The 21,543-nt window shown below is 42.0% G+C and overlaps 1 protein-coding gene across 3 annotated transcripts in view; it reads left to right on the forward strand.

The window, feature by feature from the left end:
- The window catches only part of BDNF (brain derived neurotrophic factor), a 128,940-nt gene that overhangs the window by 67,837 nt on the left and 39,560 nt on the right, over window positions 1-21,543 (forward strand). Inside the window, exon 1 of one of the 3 annotated variants that reach the window (XM_070426624.1) lies at window positions 4,859-5,085. The exons of 1 other annotated variant lie outside the window; for it this stretch is intronic. In XM_070426624.1, coding sequence (XP_070282725.1) covers window positions 5,083-5,085 — 3 coding nt within the window. In that variant the 5' untranslated portion in view covers window positions 4,859-5,082. Of the gene's footprint in view, window positions 1-4,858; window positions 5,086-6,081; window positions 6,161-21,543 lie in introns of those variants that run through there. One more of the 3 variants, XM_070426626.1, reaches the window with a different exon arrangement.

Genomic DNA, 21,543 nt, shown 5'->3' on the forward strand with positions numbered 1-21,543 from the left:
TTTTCTTCATAACTAAACTAGGTTTGTAGATGGAAGATTCCTTGAGTTCTTTTTAAATATGATCTCAACACCAGGTTCTTGGCAATCATTGCCTATTCTTGTTTTCAAAAAGCTTTCCAAATTGTGCATCGTGATTCTTTGCCTCTCCTTCTATTGCCTGTGGAGAACCATTAGAGATCAGGAAGTGACTAAGAGAGCCAATCTTTCTTCCTACCTGGTCAGAATCACTCTTTATATCATAAACAGAACTCTCTTGCTATCTGTTTTCCAAGCCTCTAAAACAGCAGTTATGCCACTATCTGAAGCCTCTCTGTGAACACTCTTCTTCATTCACTATAACAAATGATCCTGAGTTAGTGATCAGGAGAAGGCACTATGACATTTTGGCAATAATTAACCAAACATGCTTTAACTATATCATCTTCACCTTACTTCCTAAGTCTTAAGAGATTAGATCTTGGGTCTATTCAACTCTGAGATTCTTCAGGGTAGGGAATTGTTACTATACAGGTCACTAGTTCCTATCAAAGTGCCTGGCATAGAATAAGTACTGGAGGGAAGGAGAAGTAGGAGTGAGAGAGAAGAAAGGAAATAATCTATTCAGTAATTTACCCAATGCAAGGTGAGATGGAGAGCCTAGTAATTAACTACAACCAAAGAGATTTGGAAAGAAAAGATGGGAGGAAAAAACACAAGTACTATCTACATCACTGCTGCCTTGATATGGGGGAGAAAGTACCCAAACCATTCCTTTTAAAGTGACTTGCTGAATTGCCATTTAGAAATCAAGAGAGTAGGTTTTGTCTCAAGAGATATTCCAAGTACTGTTAATTCCTAAAGAAAAAAGAAAAGTTCTTTCATTTCTGATTTTTTAGATTACTCTTTTGTTACCTGTCTCCCAGTAATTCTGACTCTTCACACATCTACTTAGTGTTATTTTTATGTCTCCTACTCTTTTTTAATTAAAGCATACAATATTATATTATTTTCAGGTGTACAGCATAGTAATTCGACATCTATATACCTTGCAAAGTGATCACCACAACAATTCTAATAACCTTCTATCACCATACAAAGTCATTATGATATTATTGATTGTATTCCCTATGCTTTACATTACATCCCCATTTATAACTGGATTGTGCCACCTAGTCTTGATAAGCCCATAATTAGTATTTGTACCTGTCTTCATAAAGGTACAAGCAGAGGACAAGCTTTCTAACTATGGCTTTGGTAGAAAGCTGCACGTGAACATCGTCCAATTCACCTAAGGAACATAATACTCATGGTTTAAAAGCAAAAATCCTTCCTTCTCGGTTATATTAATATACTGTGCTTTAAATTTGGCTACATTGGTAGGTAATGTTCTTTAAGAAACAAGAGTTGTTTACTGTTCAGTTTGAAATGCTCTTCCCATTACTAAAAATGAATGGGGTCAGGTGAACCTGGAGAAATGTGATGTCCATATAAGATTGTGTGGAGAAAATGAGATGACCTCAGGAATAAGTGCTCCTGAGTTTAAAATTGTGGAAGGTACAGTGGTTGGCATCTATCTTAACAAATGAAATGACTACAACCTTTGCCTATAGTAAACACTGGATTTCATCAGATGGGGAAAGAAAGTAAATATGTGAGTAGATGGAGATAAAAAGATGGAGAGCTGATACTGTACCAAGAGGAGAAAATTCTCCCTCAGATCATTGAGAAATCGAGAGAGGAAAAAAAAGTATGTCACCACCATCTCTTCACTCCTCTTCACAACTCTCTATGGCCGGGATGGGGAACATCTGGCCCAAGGGCCATATAAAGACTGAGAAATCATTTGGTCTAACATTAAGACTGAGTTAATGAAATGTTTGACCAATATAGCAGGCTAATTTTTAAGTTGATAATTTTATATGGCCCACGAATGATGTTATAAATATGCAAATGGCCCTTGGCAGGAAAAAGGTTCCCCACCCCTGCTCTATGGCAATTCTCTATTTATATAGCAACTCTTACCCCTCATCTTGCTTCATATATTGTAGGTGTTAGTAATGACTCCAAGAAAGAAAGACAATAGTCAAGAATATTCCTTGGGAACTGTTTTTAGTGCAATCATATGTGGTCTAAATCATTTCAAATGAATTAGTCATTCATGTTCTGAATCCCTGAGCATCCAAGCTAGCAATTCAGGGTATCCCATTATAAAATGGCATTAATTTTCAGAATAAAGATCCACTAGAGAATAGCTGATAGTCCCTCTATAGACCACAAACTGTTGACAAAGAAGTCAGATAAATATGTTATATAGATGACAATGGGGAATAATTATGTCCACATAGTGGTCATCTACCTATGTTATTTCCAAGATTTTAGATCTATACTAGAGTCACTGAGTAGGCAAGGGAACTTAATTATAGTATTATGTATTATGTATTATAATCTCAGGAAACCAGTTTTGTCCACAAAATCTATACCCCAAGACCTCTGAGGATGGTACCTGCCAGCTGTCCCAGTCTTAGGGCAGCATCTGCTGGCTAACTCATGGATCAACAAAAAAGTGGCAGTTTGTGGGCTCTCTGAGCAGTCCTTTTAGTTGAAGGGGACTGTTGCACTGGTTATTGTGAGGATGTCTGGCAGCCTTCCATGATGACCTACCCTAAGTCTCCAGGAGCCTGGCAAGTCTAGAACTTTCCCCACTGAGGTCTGGCCAGCATTTGTCTATATGTACCTTGGCTGGAATCTAGAATAAGCTAGGTTGGCTCTGGAAACATCTATAGAGCAATCTGAACCAAACACTGAACTTACTTATAGTAGTAATAACCTGGTACCAATGGTAGCTCCAATGAACATAGGTCCATATACAGAATTAGGAAGTACAGCCTGTTTTCCATAAGGAAGGCATTTCTGGGATGGGAGGGGGAAGGGAGCATGACCTTGAAGTAGCCACTAAATGCTAATGTTCTGTTGCTTCTGATCATTCTGTCCTGTAACTGAGGTTTTACACATAGGGAAGCACGAATGACACTCAAGTATAGCACTTTTGATTGGCATAAAGAAACTGGGAATGGGAAAGGGCTTGGTAGTCTGAAACTTAAGAGCTATCCACCATCTTCGGCAGCATCTATCTGCTTCATCCCTGCAGTCAATAGCTTCGCAGCCAGGGCCTGTGACGCAGTTGGGAGGCTCTCCTTCGTGGGAACCCAGGGTGGAGAGTAAGATAGTGGTGATGGTGCCAAAACGACGAAACCTGAAATGCATCTAGAGACTTCCCAGGGCATTTGCGCTCCTCGGAGCAACCGGCATCTCCATAACAACTGGTTTACAGTCATCCGCGGTGCCCATGCTCAGCTGTGCAAGAGCCGGGTGGAGGGAGGCAAAGGGCAGCGTCAGTGGAAAGATACCTTGGGTTAGCGCCTCCCGAGGCTGGGGAAAGTTGCCAATGATCGACTTACACTTTGTTGCCTGAGATTCCCCGAGTTCTCCCCAGGTCTCCAGCAGAGCGAAGCTCCCTTCTCCATTTCTCCCGCCTTTACCTGTATTTTATACCCGGGGGAGTGAGCAGTGATGAAAGGGGGTGGGAAAATGATTTGTTTTATAGTGCTTCTTTCTCCTTGAAGTTCATCTTTTCCCTTCTAAGTTACTTTCTGCCAACACGTGACCTCCCCACTTCCTAGCCTGCGCAGCCTCTGGTGGGGAAGCGCGGGTGCTGACCGCGGGGCTTCCTGGGAGAGCCCCCTCCCGCTGCTCGCAGTCCCAGCCCTGGCGCCTCCTGCGCGCGGCTCCGCTTCCCGCCGCGCTCACCTCGGCACCCGGGCGGACCTGGAGCCCCCGGATGATGCGGAAGCGACTCCAGGGAAGCAGCACCGGGCGGACGCCGAGCGCCCCGCCGCTGCGGTGGCACCCCTCCCTGCCTTTGCCTGCGGCTCCACACTACGCGGCTTGCCTGGCCGACCTCGCTGCGTACCCGGGCTGCTAACTCGCCTTGGAAAAGCCCTAACCCAGTGGAACGAACGCAGTTACAACTTCATTCAATGCAGCCGCTCCAGAGCTGGGTTGACACAGGTTCCCGTGGGCAACTAGTGGCTCGGCCCGGTGCCTCTCGCCTAGTCATCAGTCCCTAAGACGGAAAGGGAAAGTCGCCGGGCTGATGGAGGCGCGCTGGGACGCACGTAGTTGTTCCCAAGGACAAGTCACTCACCCCCCCACACACACAACCTCCCCCCGCCCCCGCCCCCGCCCCCCGCCTGGCCCCCACCCCCACTCGATCAGCACTCACGACCTCATCAGCAGGAGACCCTTAGTCATGATGGGGGAGGGGGAGGGGCACGAACTTTTCTTAGAAGTTTCCCTTATACCAAGGGAGTCACAGTGAGCTGGTCACGTAAACAGGACAGAGAGTCAGTCGTCTTCGTGGCCGCCCCCCCTCGCCCCCTCCCCGTGCGTTTTTTCCGGCTTTATTATTAAAGCGATAGCCTGCTGGCGCTGTTAAGCAACAAGTTCCCCAGCGGTCTTCCCGCCCTAGCCTGACGAGGCGAAGGTTTTCTTACCTGGCGACAGAGACAGCTCCCCAGCCGAGCTTAGCTTTGCCGGAGCCCCAAGTGTGACCTGAGCAGGGGGCAAGGGAGCGGTGTGCAGGCTGGGCTATTTTTATGAGGGTACCCTGAAACGCCTCACTTTCCCTGGGAACTTTCTGTACCAGGACCCAGTGACGAGCGGTTGGGAGGCAGCTCCAGGAACCAACCACTATAGAGCAGGGCAGTTGGGCAGTCATTGGCATCCTCGCTCATTCATTAGAATCACGTAAGAACTCAAAAGGAAACGTGTCTCTCCGAGTGAGGACGTTTGCGTAAATCTATAGGTTTTTCCACATCGATGCCAGTTGCTTTGTCTTCTGTAGTCGCCAAGGTGGTTGAGAGTTTAAGCTTGCGGATATTGCAAAGGGTTATTAGATTCATAAGTCACACCAAGTGGTGGGCGATCCACTGAGCAAAGCCGAACTTCTCACATGATGACTTCAAACAAGACACATTACCTTCCAGCATCTGTTGGGGAGACGGGATTTTAAGACACTTGAGTCTCCAGGACAGCAAAGGCACAATGGTGAGTAGCAATAAACCCTGCATTATAATTGAAAAATCTTGACATGTTGCTTAACAACGGGCACACCACAGCTCTTCCGGGCATTTCACACGCCAAAGAACAGCGGCTACTCAGGCCAGGAGAATCGGGTTTTTTACACAGTGCAACTTTAATTGGAATCATTTGCGATTTAACACAGCAATGTGGAACTGCGTGGAACTAACTTGGAGCTGGAGAGGGGTGTGTGTGTGTGTGTGTTATATTGGCTGTTCAAGGCTGATGCTTCTCTCTCAGCTTTCCTGCATTTCATTCTTTGCCTCTATGTGTGATGCATGAGCATATTCTATGATTTATAGATGGGCATGTAATTGACATTCTCGAGGGGATTAATTTCCATCTAAAAACAATAATGTTATTAGAGAGTGGGGTTGTGGTGGAGTGGGGGATAAGGATGGGGTAGAGACTGGGAGTTTGGGTGTAAATGGGGGTGGAGTTGGTGGGAGAAAAATAAGTCAGAAGAGCTTATCACTGATAAGGAAACGGGTAATCCTCTCATAGAAGAAAAGGGTCTCATCAACATGTGATCAACTATTAACAGGATGTCTTTGGAAAAGCCGTCCACACGTGACAAAACGTAAGGAAGTGAAAGAAACCGTCCAGAGTAATATCAAGTGTCACTTAATTAGAGATTTTTTTTAGCCTTTTCCTCCTGCTGCTCCCGGTGTGTGTAATCGAGGAGAGCAGGGTCCATTCAGCACCTTGGACAGAGCCAACGGGTTTGTCCGAGGTGGTGGCACTCTAGGTAGCCGGTTTGGCCCCACTGTAAAGCCAGCCCCGTGTCGCCCTTAAGAAGCGTCTTTCCTGAGGTTCAGCTCACACTGAAATCGGGACTGAAGAGTCGGATTTTGGAGCGGAGCATTTGGAAAGCGAACCCCAGTTTGGTCCCCTCATTGAGCTCGCTGAAGTTGGCTTCCTAGCGGTGTAGGCTGGAATAGACTCTGGGCAAGCTCCGGGTTGGTATACTGGGTTAACTTTGGGAAATGCAAGTGTTTATCTCCAGGATCTAGCCACCGGGGTGGTGTAAGCCGCAAAGAAGGTAAGCACCGGGGCGGGGACCCCGCAACCCCAATTCTTGAGCTATTTTGATACTCGAGCTTCCCGAGAGGACGTCTGGTGGAGGGAAGGAGGTAGAGAGGTTGAGAGGGGGGTTGTTTCTTGGTATTTGCCCAGTTTGGATTGCCCTAGGTGAGAGCCTTGGGGTAAAGAGAGAAGGGGGGGAAATGTGCTGTCTTCCTGTGAATATAATGAGTTTAGTTAACTTGGACCTGCAAATGTCTGATTTCAAATGTAGGATTTCTCCCTCTTTCTCTCTCCTTCATCTCCCTCTTTTCCGTTCTCTTTGCGGGTGTGTGTGTGTGTGTGTGTGTGTGTGTACAGTAGATTCATTACTAATTATGAACCTTTTACACAAGATCCGGTTTTCTAAATTTTTACTTTGTACCATTTAGAATGAGGCGGTGGAGGTTATGTGCGGTGAGGAAAGAGGAGGTTGAGGTTGGGGAGAGGGTAGGAGGTAACGTTACATTTCCAACACAAAATGAATCAAGGTAATTTCAGCTCCTCTAGTGAGAAGGATTCATTCTGTATCCCTCCCTCCCTCCCTCTCCCTGCCTCCTTCTCGCCCCCCGCCTTCTTCCACCCCGCCCCCTCCTCCAACCTCCATCCCTTCCTTATTCTATCTCTTCCCCTCCATCGCCCTCACGCTTCCCTGGATGTTTCTTTTCCTTTTTCCCCTCCCTCCCCACGAGTTTCGGACGCTGCCCTAGAGGGCTCCCGCTTTCATTAGGGAAGGGGAGCCGCGGAGACTGCGCTCCGCTCCCCCGCCTGGCCGGATGCCTCACTGAGCCCAAGTCCGAGTCAGTCGGGGTAACTAAAGAAAGGGGGGCCTCTGCTTGAGAGGAGAAGGTCCCTTCCGGGCCGAAGAGCTGGGAGAGGGCCGGGGAGGGGACCCGGGCGGCTGGAGGAGAACGCTCCGCGCGCAGGCTGCACAGAGCCACCAATCAGCTGGCGGTGCAGACCGCCCGGCCACCGCGAGTTGCTCGGGGAGGCGCGGGAGGAGGGCGGCCGCCTCGCCGCGGGGCCGCCGCCGCCGCCGCCGCACCGGTGGGCCGGGGGCGGAGGAGATCAAAGCTGCTCAGAGCCTTCCAGCCTTCCGTTCCACCTCCCCCGCCTCATCCCGAGGGGACCCGGAGCGGCTGGAGCGCGCGGCAGCTTGTCCTCCCCCCTCTCCTCTGGGAGCCCTGGGACTTGTGCGTTCTGCTCGGGGGCCACCGACCTGTCCACACTCCGATCACCCTCAGCCCACTCCTTCCCCCGGCCCTTTGTTCCAGCCGCGGAGCCCGGCCCCGGGCAGTTTTCTACCCCAGGGCTTGGGCGTTTTGGACTCCTCCTTCCCGGATCAGTCCTTCTTAATTAAGAGGCCAAGGCTCGGGGTGGGGGGTAGGGAGTGGGGGGAGCGTAGGGGAAAACTCAAGACTCGACTCGACTAGCGAGCCAAAGAAAGCATCTCCACTCTGCTCAGGTGAAAAGGATGGATTCGTAGGTAACGCGAGGATATTGTGGAGATTTAGAAGGGAAAATAAATAAATAAATAAATAAAAACAGGCACTGGGATCAGATGACGGTGATAGGCTGCTCCGCACACAAAGAGAGCGTAGGGCAGGGTTTACGGAGCCTGCCTGCAGCGAGTGGAGCACAGATTGTTCCGAGATCCAGTCGTTTTCTCAGTCACAGCTACGCGAAAGGAGGGGATGGGAGGGGCGGGGCGGGGAGCGAGGCGGGAGGGGCTGGGCTCGGGGGCGGGGGGATTTCTGATCAGTCTGATGCAATTCCAAGCGTGCTGCAAAGGAACTCCAAGGAGTCCGCATCACCATCACCACCCACCCTTCCCAGATGGTGCTGTTTTAAATACGGATCTGCAGGGCTGAACGCAGAACTGGGAGATTTATTGCAAAATCCCGAGAAGGGGGGAGCACGGGGAATGGTGGGGCAGAATTTAAAGGTGCAACGCTTGCTTTTCCCCAGTCAAGCGACAACCAGTCGCATCTTTTTTTTCTTTTTCTTTTTCTGTCTGCCAGTCTCTGGATTCTAATTCAACAGGGAAGAGGTGTAAATATTGTGACATTTTGAGGCGTCTTGATGGATGAGAAAAAAGCATCTGTCACTCTAAATTGTAGAGTTCCCTCTCCTCGCTAGATTCCTTGCTAGCGAATACTCGCTGCTGCCTAATACAGTTGCTAGGGTTTCGAATGAATGCACCCTTAAGGGAATATTATCCTTTTAGTCGACTTGCCAATTTATCTGACAGCGGAAGTGAGAAAATTGTAGATTTCACGTCTCTGGGAGACAAGGAGGGAAAATGCTTAAGTCTCATTCTTTTAACTTCGAGATTTGTAACAACTTAAACCTCAAAAGTGTCACGTCATCCTCTCTCTCTCTCTCTCTCTCACACACACACACACACACACAGACACACACATACACACACACATCCTCGACTTGTGAGATGAAATGGTTTCACCTAAAGTGTCCTGGAAATGGATGTCACTTTAAAAATGGTGCACCTGGTAGTCACTGTTTATGTATATTTACACAGAGCTTCTCAGCATGAAGGCCAGACATTTCAATACGTAGTCCTCTTTGAAATCAGGCAGATTAGAAGGTGATAAGGACAGGGGAATAATTGGAGGGGGGATATTTTTAACCTAAAAAATAATAATATCAGTAACCTAGCTTACTTTTGTACTCCCTGGTCTTGCATATTTCTGTGTGTGAGATTTTGGCTTGGTCTAGCTTCCCCAATGGAATATATCAGTATTAATTCAGGTGGAAATATATTCACCCTGCCTGTAGCTTTTTCATTGTCAATGATAGTAAGACCTACAACACAGCAATTTTTGGAAGATGGAAGGGAATGTCTGAAAAGGCTTTGCAAAGCAGACACTCCATAAGTGGGAGGTATCACTATGACACTCGCTTTGCATTTTCATTCGACTGAACCAGAAACTAGTTATTTTTAAATATTATCTACTTTGTATGGTCAAGGCAGTAAATGGGGCTTTTAAAAACAAGGTGTGTTTTTTTTGTTGGCTTGCAAAATATCATTTGTCAATTGCCTATCAGGGTAAATTGGAAAGATGACATTTAAAAGATCTAAAATCAACCAACATACATAAGCTTCTTCATTCATTTGCCTATCACTCTCTCCCTATCACATCTCTAATCTAAATTCTTAATAAGAGGAGAAGCTACTGAATTCAGTTTCTTTCCTTTTCCTGGCCTGTCCTCTAGGGGAAGCTTTAGTAAGAAACAACACTCCCAAATCAGGCAATGTGAGAGGCAAAGGCCTGGATGACCACAAAATAGCTGATCAGCCACAAATAAATAAATAAGTAAATAATAAAATAAAAATGAGACAAAGTCAGCATTGAGGCATGACTTACAAAAGATTTTTATTTTTAATTCTGTGATTGAGGGACCAGGCTCCAACTTGCTCAAATAACATTCACTCTATCCAATTGCTTACAATCTGTCAGTTAAAATGATGTCTAACTGAACATATTTTTTATAAAATATACTTCTACCAAATGCCAGTGAAGCTAATCTTTGCTTTTAATTAGGACAGACTAATCCAACCATTTAAATGATTCTAACGAATATGAACTGATATCATCTGATTTTAAAATTTTGCTTAAAACTAAATTTGTTCTGAAAAGCACTGACTTGCCAGAAAAATATTTATTTTTGTAGCTTTCTCTTCACTCTGTGGATAATTTAATGAGTTGCCTATTTTAATTTTACAACTGCTACCTCAGAAGTATCTCAAATTATCTTTCTTTGGCTGGTATCTTTCTCTGCTGAACTGCTACTGCTGTGTGTGTGTGTGTGTGTGTGTGTGTGTGTGTGTGTTTCCTAGTGGATTTAACAAGCAGTTAGTCTCTTAAATTTATATACCATAATCCATGTAAAGAACAGGGAGTAGTACTTTATATAGAAAAATAAACATTAACATTTAGTGAGAGCTTACCATTTATTGAATCTTAAGGAAATGGAGAAGGGGGGTGCCTTTATGGGAGAAAGATTAAGTTCTTGAACAGTAAAAAGAAAATTTCCTCCCCCCTTTGGCTTAAGAGTTACCATAATATTTTAAAAAATGAAATCTTTCTTCTTTTACTTTGGAAGTTAAAGCTATTGCTTTAACAAGTGTTTCTTGAGAAAGATACATGTGTTCCATAGAGACTAACATCCCAAAACCCCACAGTGCAAAAATCAAGATGTTAATTCTTTCTCCCTGCCTTCATTCTCATTTGGCAATTTCTGGAGTGTTCATTCTGAGTTTCTTAAAATTCAGATTGACTTTTTTTCCTCTCTTTTTCTAACATTCTAAAAGAGTTGTGTAGAGGATTCCGCTATAATGCAGATTTTATTTGTATTTCCTAATAACAATAGCTCATATGCATGGAGTGCTTCAAAAGCTCTTTCCAGGTTTCCTTATTTAATGTCTTCAGCAATTGTGTGGGACAGGAATCATCTGTCACCTTTCACTGATGAGAAAACTCAGGTTCAGAGTTGCCTAAGAACACATTGCCAGTAAGAGGTGAAGACTGACTTGGAATCTATTTCTTCGAATGTTAAAGACTACCTGTTTCTCTCCAGACCATGTCTCAAACCCTGTTCAGCCATCTAAGGGAGTTATAGGAATTATTTCCTCCTGTTTTGATTGCCTTATTTAAAAAAAAACTGTGATCTACAAAGAGTTTCCCAAATTTTGCATGCCAAGTGAAAAGTTTTAACCAGCCATTCTTTTATTCTTCCACACTTAGAGAGTCAAAGAAGGCAGGAATCTTCCTGGTGCTGACACACCATCTAAGGCACAGTCACTAATTCCACCCCAAAACAACACAGAGAATAAGAGCCAAAGCCAAGAAGTACTTTACTTTTTACTTGTGAGTCATGGAATCTGATGGCTGGGAAGGTTCTCAGAGGTCACCACCCCGCACATATCTGACGCATGAATTCATGCTGACTTGTTTCCTTGGAACCCTCTGGAACTTGATGCCAGTCTTGGATGCCTGGGATCTTGCTTATCTTGGTAGATACCCTGACACCTAAGGGAATCATGGGTTTGATTAGCCCAAGAGGTATACTTTCTATAGAATCTAACATTTATAATTTTATTTCATAAGCATTAATTGACAACCTATTATGTGCCAGGAGTCTAGAGATTCAGCAATGAGCAAGACTGAGTGGTACCTATTTTAGTAGAGCTTACAGCTTAGTCATGATTGGTCCTTTAATTTGCTCTGTCCCCAAGAAGGGGGAAGGCTTCTGGAGTCTTACCTTTTTTAAGAGAACCAGATTAAAAGCCTGAGTTCAAGCTTTGCTCCCAACTAGTTGTCAGTAGCTGGAAAAATCAATTAGTCCATCTCAATCTCTATTTCCTCACACATACAGGGAGGATATCCTCAGGATAAATTCTAAATACCACTTTAGCCCTAAGTTTGGGTGATACGATGGATAACTATTTCTTGGTGGAAAGTAAGGCCTAAGTCATCCTAACCTTTGATGACTTACAATTTTGGGGTGCCGTCAACTGGTAAAGAAAACATTATGAAAAATCAAAGCAGCTTATTTGAACCCAGCAGAGAGAGAATCTAGATATTGAACCTATCGTTCTGAGGAATGATGACTTGGAAAATCTTAACTTGAACAACGATCTCAAAGGTCCACAGATTCTATTTTAAAGTGATAAGATGAGAGACTCCCTATCACAGCGGTTCTCAACCTGTGGGTCGCGACCCCTTTGGCAGTCAAACGACCCTTTCACAGGGGTTGCCTAAGACCATCCTGCATATCAGATATTTATATTATGATTCATAATAGTAGCAACATTACAGTTGTGAAGTAGCAACGAAAATAATTTTATGGTTGGGTCACAACATGAGGAACTGTATTTAAAGGGCCAGAAGGTTGAGAACCACTGCCCTATCACATGCCTATTTTCTTTGTGCAAACAGAAGTTCTAATTTTTCAGGTCATTTCCTTTTGAAATCAAAAATAATACTTCCTGAAATTGTCTGGGCTTCATGAATAATGCATTATAAACACATGATAATAGATAATTAAATAGACCAACCAGGAGAAACATGAAAGGTAGCTGGTAGCCCAATGATTGCAGAAGGTGTGTGGGCATTTTGACATCCAGGAAATGCTATAGATCTGTCCTTAGCTAACTCAGGCTGGTGGAGATAATTAAGAGAAACTGTGGGTGTAGAAAGGCTGCAATCCATTCCCTAGGATTGGCTGGATTGCTGCAGTGGTTCAAAAACAATTGGCACAGCCGCCCACACTGGACATGATTGCCTTTTGATGAGGCAGCTATTGACTTTTATAAAGTTGCCATATTTAAAATAACTTCTGATGTACTAGGCATGACAGACATCATTCTTGGATTCTATTTTAGACAAATGGCAAAATATATTTCAAATAATTAATTTAAAAATAAAAGCTAGTCTAGTTTCTAAAAGAAACCCAGCAGTTTAGCAACATGTGACCTCTGAATTTAACAGCTCAGTCTGAAGTTAGGAGATACATGTGGCCTAGATGAGACATTTTGACCAGTTGTGGGCATTTTCTGGATTACCACAGGAGACAGAGGGTGCTCTGCTAATTTTTAACCTCTGAGTTCAATGCGCTCCAAAATCTTCTCACACTGGAAAAGGGAAATCTAATCAATTGCCCTAAAGAGCAGGAAAAAAAATGCTCTGTGATCTTTGTGCTCAGAGTGCATGTTAGAATGTTACGGAATCTAGAAATTTCTTCAGAATATGCTAATTTCCGAACACATCAGAACCACAAGGAGTTAGAACTGATTTACCTTGTCTCCAGCTTCAAGAAAAAATATCAACTACCTACTCTCCAGAGGTAATAAAGTGACTGTGGGAAGAAATACCCAAATTGGGTGACTAGAGAGAGGCTCCACAAATATCTAAAGCCTTTTGAATAGGATATTGCAGAAAGAGTGAATGGAAAAGAGAGGGACTGTGAAGAAAATTAAGCAGAGACATAAAAAGGAAACCAAAATAAGGTTAACATTTATATTGGGTTTTTGAACTGAAGAGTCCTTTCTGTGAGTATTCCTCAAGGGGCATTTGTCCATTGAGACTGATCTCTACTGTCCATGTTCATTATGGTTCTGGTTAGTTTGGTAGAAAACAATGGTTTCTTCTGCTCTTATCTCCTCCAGTAAGAACTTCTTTATCCCCCAACTTCCATACTCAGTGTTTCAGAATGGCCTTGTTATTTTTCTCCTTGGGGAATGTTAACATGGGCTTTGTAACCACTTTTGTACCAGGGACTCCACTCTTGGCAGTCTGGTCAAGTCTGTGTAAACCCTTCTCAGAATACTGTTCCTAAATAAAAATAAAGAATAAGATTATAAAAGAAGCCAATTCTATTGAAATACACTCAAAATACAAAAATGGTATACTATGTGACAATAATTTAGTGCTTTTTAAATGCACTTTAAAGGTAAATATTATGATTTGTAAGTGGTGATAAGCCTCATTATATTTTAAAATATCTATAACAACTGATATGTGACATGAAGATGTCTGTAATTTCTATTGGTGACAAAATGTACAAGTGCTATTTAGTTTCCCAAACATATTTGACAACAGAACACTTGGGTAGGGGAGCTTGTTAACATAGCATAGGTTCAGAAATGTTCATTTAGTCTCTTGTTACCTTTTGGAATTGGCCATTGAGTTTTCCTTCTGGGTAAAAGGAAACTGGCATTTGAAAAAAAAACTTTTAAAGCTCACTTTTGCCATTAAACAAGTTGCCAAGTGGAGAACAAACTGAGTGATGAATTGGTTAGGGTATAATAGACATGTTTATATTGACTGAACTTGCTATGACTCTAATGTTTATACTTTTACTATTAGCACTGCCTTAGAAATCCATCACTCTATTGAAAAATAGAAAAATTCAGACTCTGCTCATTAACTCAGTGAACCTTACCATAGATATCTGGCATGACTTCACTAACCTCAACAGACTATAAAGACATCATTTTTGTCATTATTATACTATGAAGTATATGCAAATTATGATGGAATGGGACAACATTTATTTTGCATTTGCCCAGCACCAAGTTCTTTGCTTTGCATTTGACATATATTAATTAAACTCCAAAGCAGCTCTCTGAGATAGATTATATTCTAATTGTATAAATAAGGAAACTGGAGCTCAGAGAGTTTAAGTAATTTACCCAAAATTATATAGCAAATATTAATTGGAAAAGTTAAAGTTCAACTTAAAGTTTTCTGGTTCCAAAGTCCATTATAAAAACATGTCTCCCTCTCTAATAGCTACCTCACAGGTTTGATTTGGGTTTCTCATTTTTATGTTTGCACGTGCATTTTGTTACAAGATCTTCACCACAACCCTATGAGATGTCTGAGAATCTCAAAATTAGTGGCCACAAGTGCTGTTTTAGAATTATAGTGAATCTTTGCTAACTAATGAAAGACTTTCAAACCACTAATTGTCACCTAGCATTTTTGAAGCTCCATTTTCACAGTCACAAAATTGAGAGAGTGACAATATTTAAAATGTTTTGTAAGGGTCAAATAAATGAATAATAAAAATCTAACTTTATTGAGTTCATTGTGGTGAGCATTCTACATTTTCATAGTTAACTGAACCCTCACAATAGTCTTTCTAGGCAGAGATTATTGTTATTCCCATTTTAAAGATAAGAAAACAGAGGCATCTGTTAATAAATTAACTATTCCTAAATTAGCAGAGCCAATAAGTAGCAAAGCTTGACTCAAACCCAGGTCCGTATGTTGCAAACCCCTTTCTTTTAATCAGTAAGTGAATCTATAAATCCCTGTGTGATCTTGGCTGTTATTAACATTGTTGACATGTTTAAAACACTAGCAGGAAAGAGAATTGTTCAGAAATAAATATATACTCACTGAAGAGAAAGATTACTATCTGAAACTCTTCACCTGCACATTCTTCCTTCCACTTACTTTATTTTATCAACCCAATGGATAATGTCTAATTCCTTTCTTAACTTGTTTAGGGCAGTTCCAAGTTAATTGACTCCTGGGAATTATTGAGTAAGAAATGTTATAAATTGTTTACATTAGGATTTAGAGAGTTTAGAGACCATTTCATAAATTTGCCTTTTCAAATTGTTAGTGACTAGAGCACTGCAGATGCTGTGAGGAACGCCCTCTCCAAAAACACTGTGAATGACAAATCTCCAAAGCTAACATGTTGTTTACAGATATGGACAAGAAGAGGCTGGACAAGCGCAAAGCTAAACATAATTACAAGGTTCACAGTCCCTGCTGGGGACTAAAATGTTTATTGGATTTCCTTGTGCAATTCAATGTTCTTCCTTAGAAGACTCCACTCCAAACTTGGAACTTCTCTGGAAATAGCATCTCATTTGGGAGAATGCCAAGAATTGGTGTCTGGGTCCTTTGTATATTTGCATCAACTCAGAACTCAGAACACCAACTCTAGAAACTAAGCTGGGACATAGTCTGGGTAAGGGAGTTACATATCTACTTGGGCATCTTCCCGATAAATGTCACCCATCTCCCTCCTGGAAAGCAAATCCTAGAAAGATGTGGTTTTAAACGAGGGATTGGATGCATACTGGTAAGTCTTGGATAGCACAAGTCAGTGATGTTTGCAGAACTGCCAAAGTCATGTAAAGAATCAAAGAAGAGTATGAATCCTTACCTTGGCTTGAGGCTCTAACTTTAGGGGAAATAATTACATAAGATCCAAGTTTAGTTTACCAGATGATATGCAATTCCTGAAAGGAGTCCAAATTTACATAGCAAAAAGCACCTTAGAGATGATCTAGCTCATTGGTCATCCTGGTGCACTAAAATCACCTGGGTCATCTGTTCTTTCTGAGCTAAGGTCTGAATGTACTGCCAGACTTGACAAGTGGTTATAGCTAATAGCCCACTGCCCTCATTTTATTGATTAACTGAGGTGCACAGTAGTGAAGATCTCTCAACTTCAACCACCATGTCTATGGAACTTATAGTATCTATGTGAACAAGCTTGGGCTAGTGAAGTGACTTGCCCAGGTCACATGGCCAGAAAATAATAGAGTTTAAATGAGGACCCAAATTCTCTTGACTACTATTGACTACAATATGGGCCTTAAAATCATATTTCACTGATATTTCTTCTGTTTTCCAATAAAACATCTTACCTAAAAAAAGATGTTTTTAAAACACATAAATTGACCGTCCCTCTGCTACACTCACCAGCCAATCAGGAGAGTATGCAAATTAACCCAACAAAGATGGCAGTTAATTTGCATACATAGGTGTGAAGGGCGGAGCGAAGACTGAAGGCTCCGGCCAGAGCAGCAAAGGCCTGGGTCCTGTGCTTGAGGAAAACCGGTGCCGGCAGCCAGGGGAAGGGAAGGCCTATTGCACAAATCTCTTCATGCAACGGGCCTCTAGTCTATATATAAAAGGCTAATATGCTAAGTGTCTGACCGTCCCACTGGTCGCTACGACACGTACTGACCACCAGAGGGCAGAAGCTCAACGCAGGAGCTGCCCAGCTGCAGTGACTTGGCAGAGACGGTTCTTGGGTGACCCACCCCAAAATTAGAGAGGAGGGAGCCTGATTCCTCACAGGCGCCACGTGATTCCACCTTCAACCCCGTGGGTTATGTTTTTGCTGGGGCACTGTCGGCCCCAAATCTGGTTTACTGCACACTTGCCTTTGCATTCCACACCCTGTACAACAGCAACTTTGCAGAGTGCCCCCTCGCACTCCAGGACCCCTCGGGGGATGACAGAGAGCCAGTTTTGGCCTGATCCCTGCAGGCCAGGCCCAGGGACTCCACCTGCTGGAGAGTCCCCTCTCATTTCGCAGATCTGGGGAGGGACCACAGGAGGTTGGCTCCAGGGCCTGTCTGGCTCATCTCGCCCAGTCCTGCCCCACTGGCCACCTTCTAATTAATTTCCTTTCAATGTGCACAAATCCGTGCACCGGGTCACTAGTAAGAAAATAATGGACAGTCTGTACAAGACTTTAAGTATTTTGATTTTCAAAATAAAGTGTTTTGTATTTAACTTGGATTAATTACTAAACTGTAAGCATAATTAACAAAATGTCAACAGCATGCTAAAAAACATTAATTTCAAAATGATAGGACAAAACTAATCATAAAGTTCCTCAACTCTCCATAGTTAATGATTTTTGAGACATTAGCTAAGATTAATTGAAATTTCAAGTTTTCATTAATTCCTTTACTATTCTCTGTGTTTTGACTTACTTCATTTGGTTCTAGATTCTTACCTGATATTTGACAAAAACTTTATTTATTTTTCAGTAACAAAATTCTTGTAGCTTCCTCTTTTCTTCCCCTAGGAAAACAAAACAAAAAAATCAATTTATTTCCTTCAAAAAGATCAAGAAATAAGGGAGGCATTCTAAAAGTAATTATACTTATTAAAATACCTAGTCTTAAAAATGTTGGGAAATGTTTACTAATTTAAACTTTATATATTTTTAACCCATGTCACTTTCCAAAAAATATTCTTCAAGTCTATTTTTTTGTTCTTCATATGATATCCATACATATAATTCCAATTTTATGATTAATTTATATTATTAATTACTGTTTTGAAGTTGTGTCCTTTAAACATCAATTAATTGGAGGGTAAATTAGATACTTTATAAGTTCTTCATATAAATAATAACTATAAATTGCAAAAAACACAAAAAATAATATTAGAACAAATTGGTAATTAGTCAAGCAAATGGTCAAGAATATGTCAAACTTCTAGATATTTTTTCAGAAAAATTGGTATCATGTAGGTGAGTTAGTATGATTCTCTTTAATGGAATTCAACTTATTTTTACTTTAATTAGTTTTGTGTGCAGATAAAATGGAAGACAATGGAAATTTGGCTTGCTAAGTAGTTCTAAGATGATCAACATCCATAATCTGGTTGTAATGCCATAAGAATATGTTTATTATGTGACAATGATAATTCAAATTAGTATTCGGTATAGACATAAAGCAATGAGCAATGCAACTTAACTTCAGTTGTTTATCCTGAAAACACTTTTTTAAACTAAAGAGGTTAGAAATATATGACTTTTTTATTAGAAAAGTCATAATGGCCAAAACCGGTTTGGCTCAGTGGATAGAGCGTCCGCCTGCAGACTGAAAGGTCCCAGGTTCGATTCCGGTCAAGGGCATGTACCTGGGTTGCGGGCACATCCCCAGTGGGAGATGTGCAGGAGGCAGCTGATCAATGTTTCTCTCTCATCGATGTTTCTGACTCTCTATCTCTCTCCCTTCCTCTCTGTAAAAAATCAATAAAATATATTAAAAAAAAAAAAAAGACAGAAAAGTCATAATGTATGATAGTATTGGCTCACTCTCCCCAAGGCTTCCAGGAAAACTGTACTTATGATATAAAAGATTCTCAATGCTAACCCACATTTGCATGAAGTATGAAACTGGTAATAACATTTGGGGTCTTCATTTTTCTAATTCAACAGGAAGGTTGACTGTGGTCTGAATTTACATCCCAAAAATATTTTTAATTTGTATGATGTAATCAATATCTGACTTCCAAAATTTGATATCTGGCCATATACACTCTCACCTCACATAAATTGTTCCCTCTCCCAGGTCATGACTACTGTCCAAACAGAGAAAAATGAGTTTCCCTGAGTACATAAACACAATGACTAAAAAAAAATTTTTTAATATATTTTTATTGATTTCAGAAAGGAAGGAGAAGGAGAGAGAGATAGAAACATCAATGATGAGAGAGAATCATTGATCAGCTGCCTCCCATTGGGGCTTGAGCCCACAACCTGGGCATGTGTCCTGACCAGGAATTGAACTCTACTTCCTGGATCATAGGTCAGTGCTCAATCACTGAGCCATGTCCAGTAGGATGTGGGGGAGGAAGGGTTGAAAAGAGGGGGGAGGGATGTCTTGGAATTTAAATGCAGGTGCTCCCCCATTCATTTCCCATTTTACCCCATCTCTCTATCCCTTTTTCCTCAACTTTATGAAGCATTATATTTGTCCTGTCCATCTGCATCGACATCACCCTTTCTGAGGTCCAGCTAGACTCACCACTCTGTGGTGCCCTGCACTGGTAGACTAAGGGTCCAAAAGTGCCTACTTATGGCAAACACTCTTGGTCTACTTTTGATCTCAGAATCCCTTGACAATTTCTCAAAATAATATTATGAAGGGGAAGTAAATGTTCTCCTCTCTTACCCAGTATCTTTTTGGAGTGCTGATTTTGTTCCATGTCTGGCCTAATTTCTTCTTAGAACTACCTGCTTGATTTTTCAATTACCATTGAATGCCCTAAAAATGTCCTAAACAGGCAGCCATGAGTAGTGGGAATGGCATTTCTGCTGATCCCATGCTTTCAGCTAGGCCAGTGGTCGGCAAACTGCAGCCCCTTGAGTGTGGCTCTTCCACAAAATACCACGTGCGGGCGCACACGTACAGTGTGATTGAAACTTCATGGCCACACTCAAGGAGCCAAAGAGCCGCATGTGGCTCGCCAGCTGCAGTTTGCTGACCACTGAGCTAGGCTATCAAGAATTAGAAGGCCCAAACTCTTTGGTCACTTTGGATTGTGAGATCATAATGGAGCTATACCTGACAAGTGAAATAATCAGGTAAATTTAATGCTGGGTATCATGCAGTTTACAATAATTCTCTTTTATGGGCCTCAACTTAGTCTTACACCATTCTAATTAGGTTTTGTGTGGAAAAAAAAGAGAGATGCAAAGGTTGAATTTAGGAAAAAAGTTCAAACTTTTTGTAGACCTTACCTTCTGAAATAAATTATGCATTAAATTATATCAAATTATATCAAATTATATTAAAATTATATGAAAATAAATACTATCCAATTTAACAATTAAAGGCCCACAACTTGAGAAGTTAAGTGGAGTACAGAAAAATCACTTGTTCTTAAGCAATTTTATTGAAAGTAAAAGAAGTAAACGCAAATGTCCCAATCAAGATCTGTTTATTTTGAAAAACGCTTCCTCCAAATACTAAGGTTAGAAGATACAACTTTGACATAAAGGCTCATCTTTTTATGAAACAACCACTTTTGTCTCCAGGTTGCAAGAGGATTTGTCCATCTGATTGAATCTTCCCTTTAGTTTTTCCCAACAGCTGTGTTCAGATAATTCATGACTCCCATGTTTCCTGAGCCCTGGATAATTTCACACATATGTCTAGTTTGTGACTCCACATTTTCAGAAGAATATGGAGATCTTGGAGGAAGTCCAGGGTAGACCAAGGGAAAGATTAATGCATTGGAAGTTGGAGTTTATGAAGAAAGGTTGTGAGATCCGATTTCTTGCTATGAGAAAAGTCTGAGTGGTGACTTAATAACACAAGGAGGTTAGTAAGCAGCTGTTCTCCATCTTCACTAAGGTTGGATGTCATGTAATAAGATATAAATTACAACAAGAACAAAAATGTGTTACAAGTGGGAACTTCCAAGCACTAGAATTGCCGGATTCTTAGAAAGGTCCTCAGAAAATGGATGAGTAGTCTACTTCCCTGATCTGCAATGATAGGCCCATGAGTAGTGAGGAAGATGAGATAATCTCTTAAGATCTCTTCTGAATCTACTGTTTTATGTCTACCTAATCATACTCAGAAAAAGTTATTTGCCTGAACTGTCTCATTTTCTCCCTTCTAGTCCCTCCTTCCTCCACCCCCACCCCCACCCCCCCGCCCCCAACCCTTTATCCTTTGTCTATTTCTGTAAAACATTGCTAACCAAGGATAGTTAGAGCCCTGATCAAGGTGGTGGGCCCTTCCAGGTTTGGGAACAAGTTTCTTGCCCATCACTACTATCCCCTGGCCACCAGGGGCATGCTGATGCTCATCTTCCAAACCCATGGCTAAACAAAACAAAACAAAACAAAACAAAACAAAATTCCCACCTTTAATTGACAAGTGGCCCAAGTGGATTAAAAAACAAATCTTATATTCTAGAATTGGAGGCCCTAAAGAGTTGAAATGCATTTTATTCATCTGCCTGTATCATTGTCCATAGAATAGTGTCTGGCTGTAAGGTGCTCGGCAAGTTTTCATCATTTGAAGGACTATAATTATGAAGGTTTTATTTTTTTTTTATTTTTATTTTTTTAAAATATATTTTATTGATTTTTTACAGAGAGGAAGGGAGAGAGATAGAGAGCTAGAAACATCCATTAGCTGCCTCCTGCACATCTCCCACCGGGGATGTGCCCGCAACCCAGGCACATGCCCTTGACCGGAATCGAACCCGGGATCCCTCAGTCCGCAGGCCGACGCTCCATCCACTGAGCCAAGCCGGTTTCGGCAATTATGAA

Source organism: Myotis yumanensis, unplaced genomic scaffold (assembly GCF_028538775.1).
Source record: "Myotis yumanensis isolate MYYU_CA2020_CCGP unplaced genomic scaffold, mMyoYum1.0.hap1 SCAF_10, whole genome shotgun sequence".
Lineage (NCBI taxonomy): Eukaryota > Metazoa > Chordata > Mammalia > Chiroptera > Vespertilionidae > Myotis > Myotis yumanensis.